The following is a 21,866-nucleotide window of genomic DNA, read 5'->3' as shown; positions in this document are numbered from 1 at the left end:
TTGTATTACATGAGAATTTGCACTATAACTCTTCCACCTTAAGAATGAAGCATCCCCAGAAAGGTTGAGCTTCTTTCCATATAATTTTATTTCCTCTGGTTGATTGACTTTATACCCATGCTCTTCTTTGTCACCGTTAACCTTCTGTTCCTCCATCTTATGTAAAACTTAACATCAGCGATTTCTAATAGGACCTACAAAATAATAATTTTTAAGATTTAGAGAAGATTTACATTTGAAAAAACAAAACAATTGCAAGCCATAAAACAGTTAGATACTTACATAATAATTTTCCATTTCACACAACGCGATATGATCATGTATCCCACAAAACATGTGCACATACTGCCCATTTTCATGAAACTAGACGTGTAATAGTCGTAAGTCGATGCACAGCGGACTGTCGGAAATTTTACGATCATAACTGATTTATGCATCGAGAGGTGACGATCACTTAACCATTATAAGACGCGTTTTACACGTTAAAAACGGAAACATATTCGGTATAAGAACGAATAATTCTGCTAATATAATTGTTATATACAAATTCGGATGCTTGTCTTTATACAACAAATCTTCCCTACTATGCAATTGGAACATAAAGACTATAACACCTAATAATGTATAAGTAATTCATTATAACCTTTATTTTATTATCATGTAGCGATAGCAAGCATCATTAATTTGTTATTGCCTGACCAGCCGCATTTTCGAAGAAGAATGGTGCAATAATGCCTCGAATGCAGAATCCGTACCAAACAGTGACACGTTGTGGATGCATTTGTTGTCGAACGAAGCCATCAAGATGAGAATGACCCTCATCGCTGAAGATGAATTGGTTCGAACAATCAGCATTCACTTGTTATTGATCCCATAATCCATTCAACCAACTCTCTCCGCTCTGCCTAGTTGGTAGGCTTTAGTTCTTGAGTCAATTGAATTTCGTAAGCATGAAGATGCACATTTTTCGTGAGAATGCGCTGTAGAGAGCTTTTCGAAATGTCCATTTCTTGACCACGGTACCGCATTGATGTTCCTGGACTCTCAGCAACACTCTCACAAACTGCTTCGATATTTCGTGACAAGCGACTTGTTGAATGACGACCAGAGTGTTTAAGATCATTAATTGATCCAGCCTCCCTGAATTTTTTAATTAATCTCTTCACAGTTGATGAAGTTAAATCACTATTTCGACCATATTTTGTACTGTAGCTGACAAACCTTCATTGTTTTTAAAATATGGCTCAACAATAAAAACATGTTTCATTTACCGCTCCATGTTTAATAACTCTGAACTGCACAAATAGCGCAAAATCAATCAAATCTTTTGCTTGAACTTTGGAACACTGGATAGATAGATATTAATAATCTCCATATTTGTGCAATAAATTAAAATTGCACTTTTTGCAATTTGGATTGTGCCTATCTTTAAAGGACTATAATTACATCGCTGTACGTCAAAAATCGTCAGAAAAGTTTTAGTAAATATGACTCAATTTTCAAATTTCAACACCCAGTAGCAATTTCTGAAACCGAAATGTTTGTGGACGTGCCTCCAAAGGACTTTTTTCGCCATCCGAATTAACATTTTACGTTTATCAAAGTAATTCTAAAACACCTCGTATATTTATTTAGGGTGAGACTATACTCGCATCATGTACGTAGATCGACTTTTCCATACCTCATGAAAAATAACGCACATGTTTTAGAATTACCAAGGCTAACTAGTTGCAGATTTCACATTAACAATAACATGAGTCATGTATGCAAAAGTTGAGATTTATTGTTATGTATCTTGCGTCTAAGCAAACAATTGAGATAAGTATGGTCACTTTTGGCAGACTGTTTCTTCTCAGTTTGATTTGATTAACTTATGCGTGGCTGTCATTAATTGCAATATTAAATCTGGTTGTGATAGTAATTTTAAATGGTTTAATTAATTATATATTGGCGAACAAAACAATATCTAATATGGGACAGGAAATTGCACAAGAGAAAAAGTCGCAACAAGAGAAATAGAAGGTGCAAAAAAATGTTCATTGTAAACACAGTAAGAAATTACGTGTTAAATTTTGCTCTGAAATAATACTTACATTCATGCCACTCTTGAAAGTGGCTTTTAATAATATTTTCTACTCGTGTACGAAACGGCATAAATGAAAATATTGTGGCAATTTTCTATTATTTTTCTACTTTGTAGACCTGACTCGTATTAAAATTCAAATTAATTTACAACATGAAAATCCAATTTGGACTTATGGCTACATTTATATGACTTTATAATGTAGTTTCCTACGTGCATGCAAAATGGCATAAGTGAGAAAGACGTAAACATTTTCATGAATTTTCCTACAACTTTGGGACTTATGCCTTCATATTGGATCCATAGAGGAGTTATGCCTACTTAGCGCAGTACATTATTTATAGTATCATAAATTTTCAACGTCATAAATGAGAAAGTTATAGAATGAAAATAAAAATTTTCCGCAGCTTTTCCAAAGCTCTATTTTCTTTAGTCCTTAGTAGGACATATGCCAATGTTTTTTATGAGCTTTTCGAATATAATAATGTCATATTTCTAATTGGCATTAATGAGAAATTGGTAGACAAATAAAGATGTTCTTCACATTTTCTTACAAAGTTTTCCATTTTTAGGTCCCTTGCGACACTTATGCCAAAAAAAATCTGTTATAAAATCGATACTTCTCTTCAACTTATGAGCATAAGTGAGAAATACGTCGCTGTACACATTATTTTTTAAAAACGAAAATTGAATTTTCACAAAAATGTCCCGCAGCCCATCTTTTAAATTTAGTTTATTGTACTTGTCTCTCGGTTACCATTCAGTACTCTCAGAGGCATAAACGAGAAAGACGTCGTCGAACTAATATCTCCCGGTCTATTATCTATTGTCATGAGTGTAATAAGCATTTTGTCAAAATGCGCGAAAAAGATAATTCATTATAGCACGCATTAGTTTTATTGATGCATTTAGAACGGTAAAAGAAGGGAAGCCGGAAACTTCATGCACAAAAATATGTACTTGTAATACTATTTGAAGACTAATGGTTCTCGTCCAAACAGGAGAAAAAGATCCTGTGAATAATATTTCCTGTAAAATTTGCAGTAAGGGAGCTCAGCTTCCTTAAAGCTTAAATTAAAAGTTTATTATTATTTTGCCACAACTGTTAATCGAATTTATATTTAATGAAAATTTGCAGGCCCATTTAAATTGGATGATATTGAAATAAAATTCGTATACGATCCGGAAGAAGTAGTTTTGACAAGGGTGGGAGGTGTTATCCATCATAACTTTTTTTTTGCAGCTTTATTAACTTTTACAGGTTCGTTAATATATTTTTACACAAATATTTCGAAAATATCTGTGTTATTTAAATTTAAAAAAATTAAAATAAATCCCTAACCCGCCAACTTCTGAATCATATATGGATTTTGTTTTAACATCATTGCCGTTTAAAGAAAAATTACGTGGATATGAAGTTGTGAGGAAATAAAATTCAACTATGTAGTTTATTTTTTAAAAGGTTGTAGCTTTCTTATATTGCATTTTATAATATTTCCTCTTATTTTGACGGGAATTACAATGTTTGTTACACTATTTTCCGCAAACTCTGTATCCAATAGACAATAGACATTTTATTAGCGTGATTGCAAAATCAGCAAATCAAATATGTGTTTTACTTGTTTATTATTTAGGTACTCCTGTGAAGTTTCTGATGGTGTTGATTTATTTTTCCATTGAATCACGGCTGATATTAGAATATTTCTTAATCAAAATTCTTAAGAAATTTCAAAAAATCTTTCCTAGATATATTTAAAAGTGTACCATTATAATGTTTTGTTATCGGCGCATTCGCCAAAAATTAGAATAACTGGTAATTTTTATATAGTAGTAGGCATAGTAACCGTAGAGTGGTTGGACATTTTAATATAATAAAAACAGATAAAATATGTATGTAAACATGATATGTGTGAATATATTTACTTAAGATCGTCATACGTATTTTATTTGCTTTTCATGAGAAGTAGGCATTTTTCGGCTCATAAGAAACTAGAACAATCTTCAATGAAATGGCAACAACAACTACTGTTACGTCATTTAAAATAAATACTACTGTTATTAGAAATTCGTTATAGTAACGTAGTATTCGTATGAACGATATCGGATTTTCAATTTTTTTTGTTTTATAAATGAACTTTATCTTTTAGGTTTATATTCTTCTCTATAGTTTAATAATAATACCTAACTAACATATCGGTGCTTGTTATCGCGAATACAAATTTCCTTTTGAACCACTTTTGGGCAACTTTGGCACTTATTAGTGTGGGTAAATATAAGCCGCTCTGAATGCTATTTCAAAACAAAATTTACACATAACTTTTCACTGATCCTGATTGTATTAAAAATATATGAAACCATGAGTCTACTAAATAATGAAAACTTAAAATTTCAAAAAATATGTACCTATGTCAATATGTATTTTATGTATTTTCTTAGTATGCATTAATCAATAAAGTGCCTCCAATTCAGATACGCATTTGGTAATAGCTATTATGTAAATATAATAGGGATATAATCATATTAATTAATAAAGTTTTTTTAGTTTTCATCATTGTATAGCCACTAATAGGTTGTAATTTAATTGGCTTTGCACTTTCTTTTAATATTGTTATTATAACTTGGTGTTCAAATTTTTCATTGAACTTAGTATATAGCACCTAACACCTATTCAAAATCAAAAGTAAATGCACTGCTGTTAAAGAAAATTATTAACATTTGATATTTATGCATATTTTGTCATATTCGGATAGGAAATATCATTTTTAATAATTCGTCGAAAGGTTAAATTAATTAGTAAACCATTAAAATTGAATTATTCATAAATTTGATTTTCTGTACCTAATAAGTATACTTACAGGGTCATGCACTATATTTTGACCCCCCCTTTAACTTTTTTGTTTTAAGAGTTATAAGAAAATAAGATATCTTGTAATTGTTAAACCTTTTTCAGGCATTTCTACCTTTTTCCAATTACGTAAGGATTTACAGATTTAGTTATAATATATTTTGACATGTCAGACATTGATATGGTTCAAAATGCGTATAGGTATTTTAACTAAATTCCACTAATTAGGCCGTGAAAGCCCTAATTACTAATGGTAATTATATGGTAGGCCGTGACAGTGACAGGTAATGTCATGACAACATTGTTATTGTTTGACAGTTTGTATTATTATTTAATTAAAATGGGTTATACAGAAGTAGAAAATTGAAATATTATAGGAATTAAAATAGAGCAAAGTTCTTCTCCATACTCTATTTTAATTCTAAATAATTGTCTGCTTCTGTGTAACCTTTTTTAATTAAATAATAATACAAACTGTCAATCAATAATAATGTTGTTAAGATATTACTACCTGTCACTGTCACGACCTACCATATAATGTCCATGAATAATTAGATCTCTCACAGCCTAATTAGTGAGATTTCGTTACATTACCAATACGCATTTTGAACCGTATCAATGTCCGATATATCAACATATATTATAACAAAATCTGTAAATCCTTACGTAATTGGAAAAGGCAGAAATGCCTGAAAGAGGTCTAACAATTACAATATCTTATTTTCTTAATAAAAAACCTTCTTTTCATGTTTTAATAGTATCTCGCTTATTGTTAGAGATGGACCCAACAAACCCTACATGACTATGCTCGATAGGAAACGTTCTATCCAAATATGTAAAAATATGCAGGGTGTTCCATTTAACTTAACATAGTTAACATCTGCGGCCATTTTGTTTGGACTTCATTTGTTTTTCATTCATTTTCGAAAAATTAATAAAAAATCGTGCAACTTTTATATTTCACATTTTTTATAACTTTTAAAACAAAAAAGTTAAAGGGGGAGGTCAAAATATAGTGAATCACCCTGTACATATAATAAGAGTAATAAAATAAAGTCCATACACCAACAGACAGATATGCTGTAACATTAATTTATGTTGACTAAAAATAAGCTCATGTATTTCTATATTTTGAAATTAATGTCAAATATGTGGAATACTGAACAAATAATTCAGAAACGGGTAAAACTGGTGATACAAAATAAAAGTTTTGTAAGTATCGTCATACATAAAAAAATAAGTAATATTTATAATCAATTTTTTTCAACTAAACAGTTAACAAAGTGAAAATCGCTGATAGGTACTAGAAAATGGGTAATTTTGATTAAAAAACTAATTGACGATTTTAACATTAAGTCTTATACAGGGTGTCTCAGAAAGATTGAAACACCGTTCAACCATAGACTCCTATAATCAAAATGATATGATTTAAGTTAACTTACCTGCATACAAAATCGAAGCCTACCTATTATAGTAATATATCCAGCCCGCTTAATATAGCACTACAAAACATTTTTTATCCCTCTAGATAGACTTCTTGTTATGTGGTACACATCTTTTATTTAGTTGTAACACCTTGACCACCCTATATATTTTTTAAACATGGTTATCTAATTTATATTTCGTAACACAATATAACGTTTAAAATATTTTTCTCGCTTGTGAAATTTTTGTATCCTATTAATTTTGAATAAAGAAGTTCAAATTTATATTTATGAACATAGTTTATAATATCTTTCCTAACGGTAATACGTCTACTTCAAATTGTCCTAAATAAAAATGTTATTTTATATACCTTAGGATGCATTTTAGGACTTATGTTTATATAAACATATCTTCATATTTTTATAAGCATAATCACTCCTGCAAATATAAAAGCCATTTTTAACAGTATTTCAGTACATGTAATACATACATAATAATACATGTATAATATTTATCCTTTTTTGCTTAAAATCCTTAGTTTATATAACAATTTCACAAAGGACAACATTTTTTAAAATATTTATTAAAAATTGTAAATTAGATACATAGAGGTGTACATGTTGATCCCAAAAAATATTACTCTGGCTTATTTTAGTGAAACATTATACTCATATAAATAACCCTCAAAGGTCACACTTGGGGTGGGACACCTTAAAGGTCACACTATTGCGAATTGGGATTTTGCCAACTGTGAACCTTTATGTCTTCTTTGTTTCTTAACGAAAACAGCGTACATATATCAAACCTGGGGTAAAATTTTCCGAGAAATCGAAGGAAATAATAATTTGTTAAAAAAAATGTGTTTGAAAAACAAAACATTTCTCGAAAAATGACTTTTTTAAAAATTCGTATTTTTTTTATAAATAATGGCTACAGAAAAAGTAAAAAAGGGTGTTGAAGTTCAAAATAAACATATTTTTAAGAAAAAAATTCTCCGTATTTATAAAAAAATAATATCGATTTTTCCTGGTATCTCGAATATAGGCATTTTTTTGAAGTTGTGATTTTTTTGGTCCTTTTCTATAAATTTATGTTTATTTTACACTCTTTTGTTTAAAAATATTAATTTAAACAATATTATCCGTAAATATTGACAAATACATGTTACAAACTATTAATGAAACAAGTGTTTGAAAAATTATTAACAATAATTAAACATGTTTATTCGACACGTAAAATGAGGTAAAAAAAATTGGAAATTTATATTTTAATTCACTTTATTTCAAGATTATATGATGTTTTAGCCACACTTTTGCTCACACTGAAGTCACACTAGTGCGAATTCGCACCGATCGGATTTTTCTGACTTTCTAGTTTGGCCGACAATAACAAACTGATTGTGAGACCAGCTGTGGTACGGCTCGACTGTTTGGGCTATAGAAGGAATTATCGTGGTGGGGGGCTCCCTCGGCACTGCTACCTGAGAAATGCCACCTGTTCAAAAAAAATGTGGTGCGAATTCGCACTAGTGTGATCTTTGAGGAATAAAAAAAATTGAAAAATTTTAATTCAAAATGGCGTTTCGTATCTACATTTTTTTAATCCCTTAATTTTTTGTCTTTTCTAATTGGTTATTGATACATTTGCTAAATGTTTACACATAAAAAACATTTACTCGGTATTTTCCCTTTTAACAGTTAGGCCGTAGTTGCACCAGCATCAGACAAAGAAAGTGTAATTTACTACTTCTACGAGTAGTACTAAAGGTTTCACTTGATATGCACTTTGTTGTGTAATAAATCCAGCAGCAGCATAATGGACCGTCTATTTGAAGAAGAACTGGCACCGAAGTACTTCGCTTACAAAACAAACAGTCTGCGTATGACCAATTAGTCCTATTATTTGTTTATTTTAACAGGTGGAGTATTCAAAGTTTGTCGACCTTCTTCACATCAATGTATGAAGCTATAGACCAAGAGTTAAACGTACTCTGCGTCTCCTCCTGAGATATTTGCCTTTAACATTTCACGCGTTGCTTATTAATTTTCTCTGGACAGCCCATACATCGTGGCCGAGATGCTTTTTCCACTCGACCAGTGGTGTATCATAAATAAATTTCTGTTGGTCACCTTGAGTGATTTAGAAAATTCGTTACATACGCTCATAAAAATTTTATGTAAAGTTACAAACTAGATCTTTGCTTATTAACGTAAAATTACAACGTACAAGTAAAGTTACATTAAAAATGTAATTTTACACTTTTTGTGTAATTCACCCAAAATGTAAATTTACATTATCGATATAGGTATATTTACGACAGTAAAAGTGTACTTTTACTAAGAAACAGGTAAACTACATACTATTAAGAACAAAATCTAGGCAGGGCAGGGTATCGGTGGCATATTTTTCTAAACAAAATAGTACGTCACTGCTTTACGGTAACAATCATGATATTTTCGGATTCGTCTTTCAATTTTCTACAAATTTTCGAGTAAAACTAAAAAAAAACGAACTGAAAACACACTTCGATATTCGAATAAAATGCGATTTAAAATCACAAAATTATAAATATTTTTTTAAATTTAACACCCTGTATCTTTTTAGCGAAGCGTCCTAGATAAAAACTTTATACTTTATACGAAAGACCCCTTAAAATTCACCAAATAATACGAGGTTTCATTTTTGGTCACCGTTTGTGAATCCCCATCTATGTATAGGAAACCATCATATTTAAGAGAAAATATGAATACTTTTTTATAGTTTTTCTTAAATAAGCTATTATCTACTCTTTTCCACAACACTAATAACATTGGAAATTTATCGAAACATTGTGCATTTGGAAAATATTCAGGAAATTGCATTCTTTTAAAGAAAACTTATCATCTCTGAAACTGAGCATATTATTTTTTACGTATGTCCTTAAAGTTTATCAAAAAAAAATCGCTTAAAAATACCATGAATAACAATTGTTTTAATTTTACTATTGCTGTTGTAGGTGCTTGCGTTGAACCTCATTATACTTCATTATATCTAAGTACTTTCCATATAAACCAATCCAAACTATCGTTTTACATTAAAATTACAATTTTTGAACAATTATTTGTTAATTTTGTTCATAATCTATGTCAAATATAAACTCCGTTAAGGTTACGTTTTGTAAAATATTTTTACAGACATTTTATAATGCAATTTACTTGTAAAAACGTTATAAGAAATTTTGCAGTTTCTATAATGCGTTGCAGAGTCGAGAAAAATAAGAATAACTCAGTTAGCTGACGAACAATTTTTTCTTGATAAATTTCGCCTGTCAGTGAAAATTACATCGCGAGCAGGCTTCAGAGAAAAATTGAACGTTTTATTTCTTTTTGTTTTGGTAAATTGCTTCATAGGAGTCACATAACGTGAATTGAGTGTTATAAACAATGTGACACGAGGACTATATTGTAATATTTTAGTTTAAATAAATGAAGACTCGACGGAAAACTCAATTAAGATTGTATCAATTTGAGATTAGAAAATTTTATGTTAAACTATAATAGGTACATTTACATTTACCAATTTTTACTCAAGAAATTGATTATCAGTTGATGATTGACTGTTATGATTAATTTTTATTCCAAAAGTTAGTAGCCTTAAATGTTAAAAATTATTAAAAGTAAACTCCGTTTTTCAGAAAAACACTTGACTCAAACTATTCCTACCAGAAATAAAATGTATATTTCTTTTTAATTACTGAAAAAATCACTTAAGCTAGCATAGCTCACATCATCAAATTATTACATCAAATTGATTTGGTCAAATTATGGTAGTCAAATTTTAAAACCTGTCTATTTTCTTATTATTTGACAAAACAAGGAGTTTCGCTGGTTAATTTAAATTTGGAAAAGTCCATAGATAATCTCAAACAAACGTCATATAAAAAATATAACCTGCAATTGCAGTTTTCTGAATATTTTGATTACAATTTTTGGGTTACAAAAGTTAGGTTAGCTTGACTAAGTAGTTTTAACAAATTCATTATGACGACAAAATGACACTAAACTACCTAATTTGGTTAAATAGATTTGGTGAAAATTTGTTTGATCAAAATAATTTGATAATGACATCGAAATCAACTTTCATACCATCAAATTATTTTGTAGTTCCTATTTTATGTGAAATTAATAAATAATTACTCTAAAAATGGCCCCAATTATCAGTCTATTTTTTGAAATATTTAGTTTTCCAGTACCAATGCCTTTTCATTTAATTGAAAATCAAGGAACCATTAACCATAAAAAATGGTTTGTTTGACAGTTCTATTAAAATCGTCATGGCGTTAAAATTACCGTTTTAAAACTATATTTTAATTTTAATTTAATTCGAGATTTTTTGACCGAATAATAATGTAAAATCGCACGCCACTGCTCACTTTTAGTAATCCGAATTTTAACTGAGGAGTTATTACATAATAAATTAATCCTTGTCATCCAATGGTGCAATAAATTCGGGTACCTACATTGTCGTGCAGAATATGCACCTAAGTTGCAATTTGCACAATCGACCGCAATTTGTATTCATTTACGTTTACATGTTAATATAAATCATTTCCATTGTGAAGTTTTAATTAAAATGGTTGATTTAACAAAATTCAATTTTGGTTGCGACGTTTTCCTAAACTTTCACAAATATTGTACAAAATAGACCCATTAATTCACTGTTTCAATATTTACTGAGCACACAATAGAAAATGTCAAATGGTGTTCAGAAAGTGACAGCTACACTAAAGGTAGGAAAGCAAATTGAATTTATAAACGAATCAGTTTTTCTTAGCGGCTAGAACTTCTAACAATTTCAGCAACAAATCTATTTTGCGTATTTTTATTTAAAAAAGTTACAAAAAATACAAATATTTTTTAAGCGGATTACAATAAAACTCAGATGTACAAAAAATAAAACAGAAAACGAATATACATTTTGCTCTAAAATAATACAGGGTGTATCAGGCTTACTGGCTTCCTTGAAAAGAAGTCAAAATGATATATTTAAAAGTTGACCGTTTTCGAGATACAGGATGTCAAAGATTTCAAAATTTTTATTATATTTTTTATTTACCTGGAAACCCTTTGTGATAAAACAACAATAATTTAGGTTGTAATGGAATATATTTGGTCTAATTATTCGGTATGTTTAAATATTCCCATTATCACCAGTGGCCTAAGAACCCTGTGGCACTCTTCTTTTATTTACAATAAAAATAATACGCCACTATCTTAATTACAAAAAAAAACATGTTACTTTTAAGTTTTGATTATTTTGAACAAATAATTATATTATTCTTTAAAATTTTCTATAAAATGCATCTTATTTAAGTCTTATTTAAGTTAAGTAAATGGGTCTTATTTAAGTAATTGTTTATTTAAAATATATCTGCATTTCCCCGTTTGCGCGTGGTGAGACTTAACAATACCCGACAATCACAAAATAATCCAAAAAATAACCTCCTTTGTTTATTTTATTGGAAAAATTAGTTTTCGAAAATTGCGCATTATTATTGCAAAAAGAGATGGATGTTGATGAAATTTCTGGAAAAGACTGCCAATTCAATGACCAACAAGTGTGCCAAACGCCGATACAATTGACCGTGAAATTGTTGCCCAGCTATTTGTTAATTACTTTCGTTTGGTTTTTTTGCAACAAATTGTTTAATTACTAAATTGATCAAAGAAATGTATAAAAAAAGAAAAATTTCAAAAAGTTGAAATATAGTAGCCCTTTACAACTGACAATGTAGGACCTGCACAACCACGATATAAACAAATTGTCCCAGGGTCAGGCAAAAGCTGCTCGGAAATTCGCCCTTTTTGCATTAAATAGAGCTTATTTTATGGTAATTTAAAAAATAAAGAAATCACCTACGCCTCTTTATTCCCAAAATAGCTTTTTTACAACGTTAATTGTTAATTAACTATTGGGAGTATCGGACTGGGATTTAGAGACAATTAAAGAGAGGGTTATTTTCAGAAAGTTTTACATTGATAGTTCGTATCGTCACTTCTTTCGAGCTACTTTTGTGATATCATTCTACATAGGTAGCCTTCCCCCGTTATAAAGTGGAATAAAATATCTACTAATAAATAAATTTTATCACGTTCAAACTCTAATTTGACTGGAGTAATAGACTCTACTTGTCGTAGTAGGTAGCTATCCTGATTTTGTAAATCAAAAGAAAGCCGTCATCGTACAAGGTAAATAATTGGTACCAATTCTGTTGCCGTTTTGAAAAATTGATGCAGTTGTCACTTAGAGAGCGCTGTCATTAAGGAGGAAATATTTGTATGCCTTGCTTAAATAAAACAAACCTTTTTAAACCTTTTTTTTCCCTGTCAATTTCTTCTGGCATTGTTCGAAAAAATATATGAGGTATTTCATAAGTTACATATTTTGCAAATACAATATACAAAAAAATACAAAATTTGTGTCATGTGTTTAATTGACTATTTTTATTGTGTAGTGGATGTAAATTTACATAATCCTACCATGTTTTCCTTTCTAAATTATATTAAATCTCAATTTGTGTCATGGTTAAATAAGCTACACCCACAATACTAATGAAACCCATCAGAATGTTGACATTCAGCTAATATTTATTCCTACCCCAGTCAGTAATTCAAAGTATATGGTCTAGTCCCATATACCTACTTAGTTAACTTCAAAAAAATGTTTACGACTTTTGCTCTTTTACAGCTGTGGACAGTAAAAAGTTCCCGACTTGAACTGCATATTACAAATCGAAGTTTTGCTGGTTTCTGCTTTGAACTCGTGTAAATGTATTAGGTCGGAAACTTTTTCTGTGTACGACTGTACCTAATCGTTTCTATCACGATGAAGGATAACAAAACAGGTGAAGCAAATTATTAAAAATTGTGTATGCTAATCACATCGTTGCATAGATTAGCGTTACGCACGAGTAGGCTTCAAAACGCGGAGAGATTTCCACTCTCTAGTGTTAAATCTGTATGGCACAACAAGGAAAATTACAAATGATATTTCAAAGTCCTTGATACAGTAAATTATGTTCCCATTTATCCATTTTACGATAATAAATGATAAATCTCGTCGTTAGCTAGGCATTACTACAAAACTTGATTAATTTACGCATCTGTTACATTTATGATGCAAGCTTGGTTAGTTAATTAAATGGGAATTTTATGCATATCTGCATTATAGCAGAACGTTCTAAGATGTTCACTTGAGTTACCCTTTGCCATTTCAGTACTTTGAACAGCTCCCAATATGAGTCCAGGGTAATTACTACTAGAGATAGGCAACTACCTATGACACACTCTCGACGCCTATTGTCAAGAGAAATTCATATGTCAAATTAAAAATTTGATACTTCAATTTGTTTTCGATTCGTGTTTCTGACAATTTCAACTTCTACTGCTAAATGGATTAGAATTTAAATAAAATCTGCTCTATATCTTCTTCGGTGTAGAATCGATTGGTGATAACTCATTTGCTAGTACCTACATTTTTAATTTAAAAAAATCCCACAAGTTATTTTCTTTAAAATCGTTTCTACCCCTATAGACCAAGCAAATTAAATTTTTACTCGAAAAAAGTCCTATTCGCTAGATTATTGTAAAATTGTCTAAAGGAACATAATACAAGACATCTCTCGTCTCGTGAGTCAAAAACTTTTATTAGCTAACTTTTCTATTTAAACAAATAAGTGAGGAAAACAGTTTTTTCACTTTGCAGGGAAAACCACCAATTTTAGCGAAAAGTGACTCACAGACAGCTTATAGGGAGTAAAATTATCTACAAAATGAGACTTGTTAAATTAAAATCGGTTAATAAACAAAAAAGTTATTGCAAAAAAACAAGAAAAGTGCCCATTTTTTAATTTGTTTATAACTATCGCATTTATTGTTAAAATTTTATAAAACCTATGACAAGTTGAGGGTTTTGTCATACTTTAAAAGTGTGCCAAAAGTGGGCGCTGTAGGTGCAATAGTTTTCGCACAATTCTATTTGTTTATAACGGAGGCTCCAAAAGTTATGAACTTTAAGCCTCTGTACAGGCGTTAATTTTCAACCAAACATGATTCTGAAAGCGTCATTGTAATCTTAAAGACGCAATTAAGCGACCTATTAAAAAATATCACCGTTTTTTTGACATTAACATTCTCAAATTGTGCATTAAAAAACCGTGCGTTTTTCGCTTATAAACAATTTGAATAACATTGTTGCTATTTATGCTATCTCACCGAAAATAGGTGCAATGGATAGCTGGAAAAAAAATACAGTTTTAAAATAAAAAAAGTGCCCTCTACGACCAACAGGAGCCAAGATAAGAATCTTTTTTTAAAAAATCGTAGCGCAATTGTTTATAAATATTAAGACTTGAATTTTTCGCAAAATAAAGTTTACGACGTAAACTACGATTTCCCGTGAATTGCATTGAAAAATGTGGAAAATTAACGACTCACGAGCCCTTTAAAGAGAAGGTACTCGCTAAGTAAACTGTCCGGCGGCCGGCGGCGTGGTGGTGGGGGAAGTGCGCGCTGTAAATTTTGCAATATCTCGGCTTCTATTCATCGTAGAAACTTTTTTTTTTTTTAAACTGGGGTAGCTCGACGAAAAAATAACAATGGGCATATTTACGAATTCGTAGAATAGCCCTGAACCCCAGAAAAAATGCATCTTTTATAATTAATTTTTTTTAATTTACAAAAATGTCACAAAAATTATTGTTAAACGAAATATTAATTAAAATTTCAATTTCGGAATTATTTTACTATTATTAAATAAATAAATGAAGCTATCGTTCATTTAAAAAGTTATTTCTTTTACATATTAAGGCAAAGTAAACTTGTTTTTTCAATATTTTGTTAGCTATTTAATTACGATTTAAATGTAAAATTAAAGTAAAAATTCATAAATTATTTTCAAATTATTATTTCTCATAAAAATAGAAAAAATTTTAAATTTTAAATTGTATTATATTGCATTATTTATATCTATTATTGAAAATGGTTGTGATTAATATTTTTTGAATTAATTTTGATTATGTTTATAAAATTAGTAATAAATATAATAAAAAAACTTTATATATTAAAATTTCAGGAAGTTAAAATTGTAATTTTATCGACCGCGTTATTTTTAATATTTTTTAATTTTGAGAATTTTGCAATAAATTCAAATGCTTTTTATTCTTTTTTAAATCTTTTAACAATAAATAATAATTTGAAAATAATTTGTGAATTTTTACTTTAATTTTACATTTAAATCGTAATTAAATAGCTAACAAAATATTGAAAAAACAAGTTTACTTTGCCTTAATATGTAAAAAAAATAACTTTTTAAATGAACGATAGCTTCATTTATTTATTTAATAATAGTAAAATAATTCCGAAATTGAAATTTTAATTAATATTTCGTTTAACAATAATTTTTGTGACATTTTTGTAAATTAAAAAAAATTAAGTATAAAAGATGCATTTTTTCTGGGGTTCAGGGCTATTCTACGAATTCGTAAATATGCCCATTGTTATTTTTTCGTCGAGCTAACCCATTTAAAAAAAAATAAGTTTCTACGATGAATAGAAGCCGAGATATTGCAAAATTTACAGCGCGCACTTATTTGAACTTTGGATTTAACTTTTCTCGCGCGCGCGACCGCTTGGACGAGCTTCCCCCACCACCACGCCGCCGGCCGCCGGACAGTTTACTTAGCGAGTACCTTCTCTTTAAAGGGCTCGTGAGTCGTTAATTTTCCACATTTTTCAATGCAATTCACGGGAAATCGTAGTTTACGTCGTAAACTTTATTTTGCGAAAAATTCAAGTCTTAATATTTATAAACAATTGCGCTACGTTTTAAAAAAAAATTCTTATCTTGGCTCCTGTTGGTCGTAGAGGGTACTTTTTTTATTTTAAAACTGTATTTTTTTGCCAGCTATCCATTGCATCTATTTTCGGTGAGATAGCATAAATAGCAACAATGTTATTCAAATTGTTTATAAGCGAAAAACGCACGGTTTTTTAATGCACAATTTGAGAATGTTAATGTCAAAAAAACGGTGATATTTTTTAATAGGTCGCTTAATTGCGTCTTTAAGATTACAATGACGCTTTCAGAATCATGTTTGATTGAAAATTAACGCCTGTACAGAGGCTTAAAGTTCATAACTTTTGGAGCCTCCGCTATAAACAAATAGAATTGTGCGAAAACTATTGCACCTACAGCGCCCACTTTTGGCACACTTTTAAAGTATGACAAAACCCTCAACTTGTCATAGGTTTTATAAAATTTTAACAATAAATGCGATAGTTATAAACAAATGAAAAAATGGGCACTTTTCTTGTTTTTTTGCAATAACTTTTTTGTTTATTAACCGATTTTAATTTAACAAGTCTCATTTTGTAGATAATTTTACTCCCTACAAGCTGTCCGTGAGTCACTTTTCGCTAAAATTGATGGTTTTCCCTGCAAAGTGAAAAAACTGTTTTCCTCACTTATTTGTTTAAATAGAAAAGTTAGCTAATAAAAGTTTTTGACTCACGAGACGAGAGATGTCTTGTATTATGTTCCTTTAGACAATTTTACAATAATTTAGCGGATAGGACTTTTTTCGAGTTTCTCTTTTATTTTCGCTAATTTTCCTGGTGTACTATACAGAAGGCCACTAAAAGTCATTCGAATCGTACGTATCAAAAACAAAAACTATAATAATAATTCACTTTTATTAGGTTGGGAAAAAAGTATTTTTTTAATTTAAGATATTCTCCATCGTTATTTATCCTCCTCCCAACGTTCCACAGGTTTCTCGATGCCTCTTTTGTAGAAATCCTCCGGTTTTAACTCGAAAAACTAATCTAACCAAGCTCTTAACTCGTTGTCATTGTTAAAAGAAACACCGCTTAAGGAGAAGGACAAAGAATGGAAAAGGTGAAAATCAGAAGGCGCGAAATCGGGAGAGTAAGGCAGATAGAGCAGACCTCCCTAAATGAACTCCCGAATGGCCATTTTGGTCAAAGGTTGGAAAATCTCCAAGCTGGAGATACTGGTGGCCAAAATAAGTTGATTGAGCCAAATATGCCTTATGGAAATGTTGTTGGTTTCAAAGATATAGGATGTTCACTATTTGCATTTTATTTTGGAATTTCTCAATAATTTTGAAAAGTGTCAGAGTATTAACAAAAAAACTGACACCCTGTCTATATAGGTCTCCACTGCAAATTAATTTCACACAAACCAAAACTTATTAATGTCGTTGGGGTGAATTAATAGTAATAATAATGTAAAGTTTCGCACTTTATTTTCTCATAAAAACTAAAAAGACATTCAGGAACTTAACCACACCTCATACTACTCTATTCCTCATCCTCTACCGACTCCGGCGCAGCCAGCGCGAAATTCGGATTTGAATCCATTTACTACATTAAAAACAAAAAATTGTTACGGCGTTTGTGCCGGATTATTATCAAATTTGTATTACCATTGAAGAATTACTACTACTACAAATATGTAGAAATAACTACCGAATACTTCTTATGATTATGAATCAACTTAAAAGTACAAGTAGTATAACTAATAATAGAAAATAATAGGTATGCATTGAAACATAAAGAAAATATTTGAAAAGCGGACATAGTTATTGAAATTAAATAAAAGTTCCTATTTTAGATAGACATTGATGCTCTTTAGGAATTGCCACTCATTTTTACAATAACTATACGAGATACAAAGTGTTAATATACCAATGCCATAGGGGCCAGTGGCGGTTTTACCATAAGAGCTGCGGAGCTGCAGAACACATAAAATTTTATGTATTTAATCATATTAAATATCAACAAAATCTTTAAAGAATCCAAATGTACTCGCGCTAAAATAAATCTAGGAGCTTATATTATTATTTATTGCGACGCGAGCTACGCTCCTTAATATATGCAACCTCATATACACAATGTGTGGACAGCGAACAATTATATGCGTCCTTTGTTTTTATTGGCTGATCAGGCACGTGACCCAGTACACGGAGATAGGGGCTTTTGCGGCTGCAATAGTGACAGCCACTGCGCTGCAGTCTGCAGTAAATGCAGTAATATTTCGTACGTGGTATGTGGTGGTTTATTTCTGCGAGCGGCACGTGTGAATATTTTCGTTTAGGCGTCTACGGATATTATAGTTATTAAAATGAATAGCGTTTCGTTTAAAAAAAAACTTTATTTGGTTCTCTGCCTTATGAGGATAAACTAAAAATAAAAGAAGTAAAAGTTATAAAAAAACAATAATGTATACACAAAAGCAGAGTGGGTGTGCGGGTGTGATTTAAAATATTCACTGTTTTGTTTTCCGTGCTTACTTTTCGGTGGGGATAAAGCATGGACAATATACAGTGTGAAAGATTTAAGTCATTAAGTCTTTAGGTAAAATAAACATAAGAAGTCAGTTAGATTCTGCATATTGGGATAATATACGGAAACACAATGAACAGGTAACGAAAAATCGTTATGTATTATCTAAAATCATAGATTGCATAAAATTTTGCGGAGCTTTCGAATTAGCACTTCGCGGACACGACGAGACAGAAAATTCGGACAACCCTGATGTGTTTCGTGGACTCATAAATTTTAGTGCAGATCTTGACGACATATTAAAAGAACATCTAGCCACATGGGTATGACCGGGATTTTCTGTGATTGTACCGGGAATTAGCTGTATGGTCCCGGATTTCGGATTTGCACGTATAACTCCCGGAATATAATATTATGTACATATATATAAAAAAAGATAAAGAAAAAATCATAACACGGCGAGGAAAATTAAAATTCGTTGAATCGTTGGTAAACTTCACAAACGATTTTTTTGTTTTTAAACAATATTCAATAATTTAATAAAATATATTTAGTTTATTCCAATTTATTTATACCGTCAGTAGGTAATTCGTGAATAGATATTTCAAAAAGGTATCAATTTCAAAAATCGTTGTGAAAATCTGTATTTTTGTATAAATTCATTGTTCCTTGAAATTCAGAAGTGCCAGGAAAACGCGTGACCTTGAAAATTTTTAAAAATTTTTCGCCTGCGGCGCCATTTACAGGCTCTCCGGGCACTTAATATCCCGGAATTCAATTCAACAAATGTAACAATTCTAAGCAGAACACATTCAATCAATGTACACGCGCCGCCACTGCATAGGGGTATAGTACAACTACCGTTATGAGCTACGCTAAAATTAGGCGGAAATCATTATTATTTGTAAATTTGTTTGTTGTTTAAATAAAACTTAAAACTAACAATTTTTAAATTAATATTACAAAGACTCAAAATTTGACCATTTTAATTTTCGTAACCATTACTCATCACAACTAAGCACATAAAAATCTGATCATACTTTGAAGTCATATTCCGTCGGTTCTTAAAACATATAGGATGTATTAATTTAAAAAAATGTATAAATAAATAACTCTGTAGAGAATTTTGTCTGTGGTAAATTGCAACACCCTCTAATTTATGTTCAGTATTGCTGTGGACTCAGAACTCACGCAGCGTGTATTATTTATTATACATAACAATAATTAAGGAAAAATTATTTACTTAATAGACCTTTTTAGTAGTGACGTCACATACGCTAAATAATAGGTACCTAACCCTATAGTTTACATTGTCATGAAGAATTTCTCAATATTTTTACTAGATCGATTTTCGACCGTATGTACTTTGGACATAAGTGACAAAAAAATGGCTTCATCTATAACGATTTGTTGCAGGTTGCCTAAATATGTGATGTCACACTAAGAGTCTTAAAATATGTATTAATTTATTTAAGTCAATTAGGTTTTAATACTTTTTTTTTTCGTTGCAGGATGTGACGAGCCCTCATGTCTGAAATGCGGTCCAAAAGGATGTATCAAATGCCCGAACCTGATAGTCTACCCCTCCAGAAAATGTGTCGACACCTGCCCATACGGCCACAAGCTCAAGTGGAGCACCATGGTGGACTACGTAGGCCGCGTTTGCCAGCACAACGGCAACTTCCTTGGGCTCTCGTCCAACGCCCTGGCAGTATTAACCGGCGTCGTGACCGGAACCCTACTCTGCACCATATTTATTTCATCAGCCATAGTTTACATAAGATATAAAAGGAAAGACGTCCCCCCTTTAAGCGAAACTAGTTCGGAAATCGACGATTCTCCAGAAAAAAAGGACTTCCTTAAGCAGTTGGAAACCTTAAGACCCTACGCTCAGAATTACCTAGACATGCTGAACGACACCCGACGGCAGATCCGAGAACTACATCGCGAGGGCGACGTCAGCGCCATCGCCGCGTACAGGCCGGTAATACGTGATTTGGCGAAGATACTCTTGCTGTTAAACAGACCGGTGGAGAAAATCGCCGTTCCTGACGACTGGGAGCACCTCTTCAACTGGGGAGAAAAAGCACTGAAACGGTACAAAAGAATGAGCGAAACATCCCAACCTCAAGTCGCCCAGCTTATAAACTTCCTTCAGGGACCTGTAATACCGACAGATCTGGACCCAGATTATTCCATTAGAGGGAGCACAACTATGAGCACATTCAAGCCAGACCAGGTTTTCGGTTCCAGTTTGAGCTTGAAGGATGTAGCGATAAATAACTTTAACAGTAACTACGATTCTAAGTATCACACACCTCTGAATCCTCAGTGGAAGTTTGAATATTCTCTAGTGTCGAACAATATGCCCTCGTCAGAGTTTAACCCGTCTTTGTGGAGGAACAGTAAAGAATACCTTAGTAATTCTTTATTCCTGGATGATGATTTCTACCAGTTAGGGTTCAGACCTCAAGACGAAATCACTACTGAGTTGTGACGCTGCTTCCCGTCACTTGAGAACCAAAATGTACTAGTCACTAAATGTTTTTTACCTTTGTATATGTCTTTTTTTAAGTATATGTTTACTGTGTAAGAAACCACTGTATTATTATTAAGTAAATTAATTTATATATCACTGAGTTTTATTTGAATATAAAAGAAACTACAATACATATTTTTTTTAATTTAAGACAGAACTATAACCAAAATATTAAAATTTTCCAAAGTTGCCTCCAACAGTTGACACAAAAGGGTGTTAAAAAAATCATAATTTTTGTTTAAATTTTTTGTTGCAACTAAGGTAATTTTTAAATATATTGATCTTTGAATTGTCAAAAAATAATGTTTTTTTGAATGGTAAATAATAATAGTTCATCTAATAGGGTAGACCATGTGATCTGTGTTGAAGGAGTGGCATAGTCAAATTTTAAATAAAAATTAAGCCAACCTAATTTCGTGAAATTTTGTTAACGAATATAATAACAAAGGAGGAGGACGCCTTAGGACGGTTTTTGGCCTAATTTATTTTTGGCTGACAAAATCTGAAAACATTTATTTTAGTACCTACTAGCAATACTGAGTCGTTTCCACCCTAAACGGACCAACCCCTCTTGTCCCCCTCCACCCCTTTAAATGGGATGACACACATTTACATTGAATAAAACGAAAA

General features: G+C 31.0%; 1 protein-coding gene across 1 annotated transcript in view; it reads left to right on the top strand.

Moving 5' to 3' along the window:
- LOC108910071 overlaps nt 1–21,329 on the top strand; it is a 197,935-nt gene extending 176,606 nt beyond the window's left edge. Inside the window, exon 2 of the mRNA XM_018714567.1 lies at nt 20,209–21,329. Within this exon, the coding sequence (XP_018570083.1) occupies nt 20,209–21,194 (986 nt within the window). The 3' untranslated portion in view covers nt 21,195–21,329. The remainder of the gene's footprint in view (nt 1–20,208) is intronic.
- Nucleotides 21,330–21,866: the final 537 nt, after the last annotated feature.

The sequence above is a fragment of the Anoplophora glabripennis genome, unplaced genomic scaffold (assembly GCF_000390285.2).
Source record: "Anoplophora glabripennis isolate ALB-LARVAE unplaced genomic scaffold, Agla_2.0 scaffold352, whole genome shotgun sequence".
In the NCBI taxonomy this organism is placed as follows: Eukaryota; Metazoa; Arthropoda; class Insecta; order Coleoptera; family Cerambycidae; genus Anoplophora; species Anoplophora glabripennis.
This window is presented reverse-complemented; position numbering and strand designations above follow the sequence as displayed.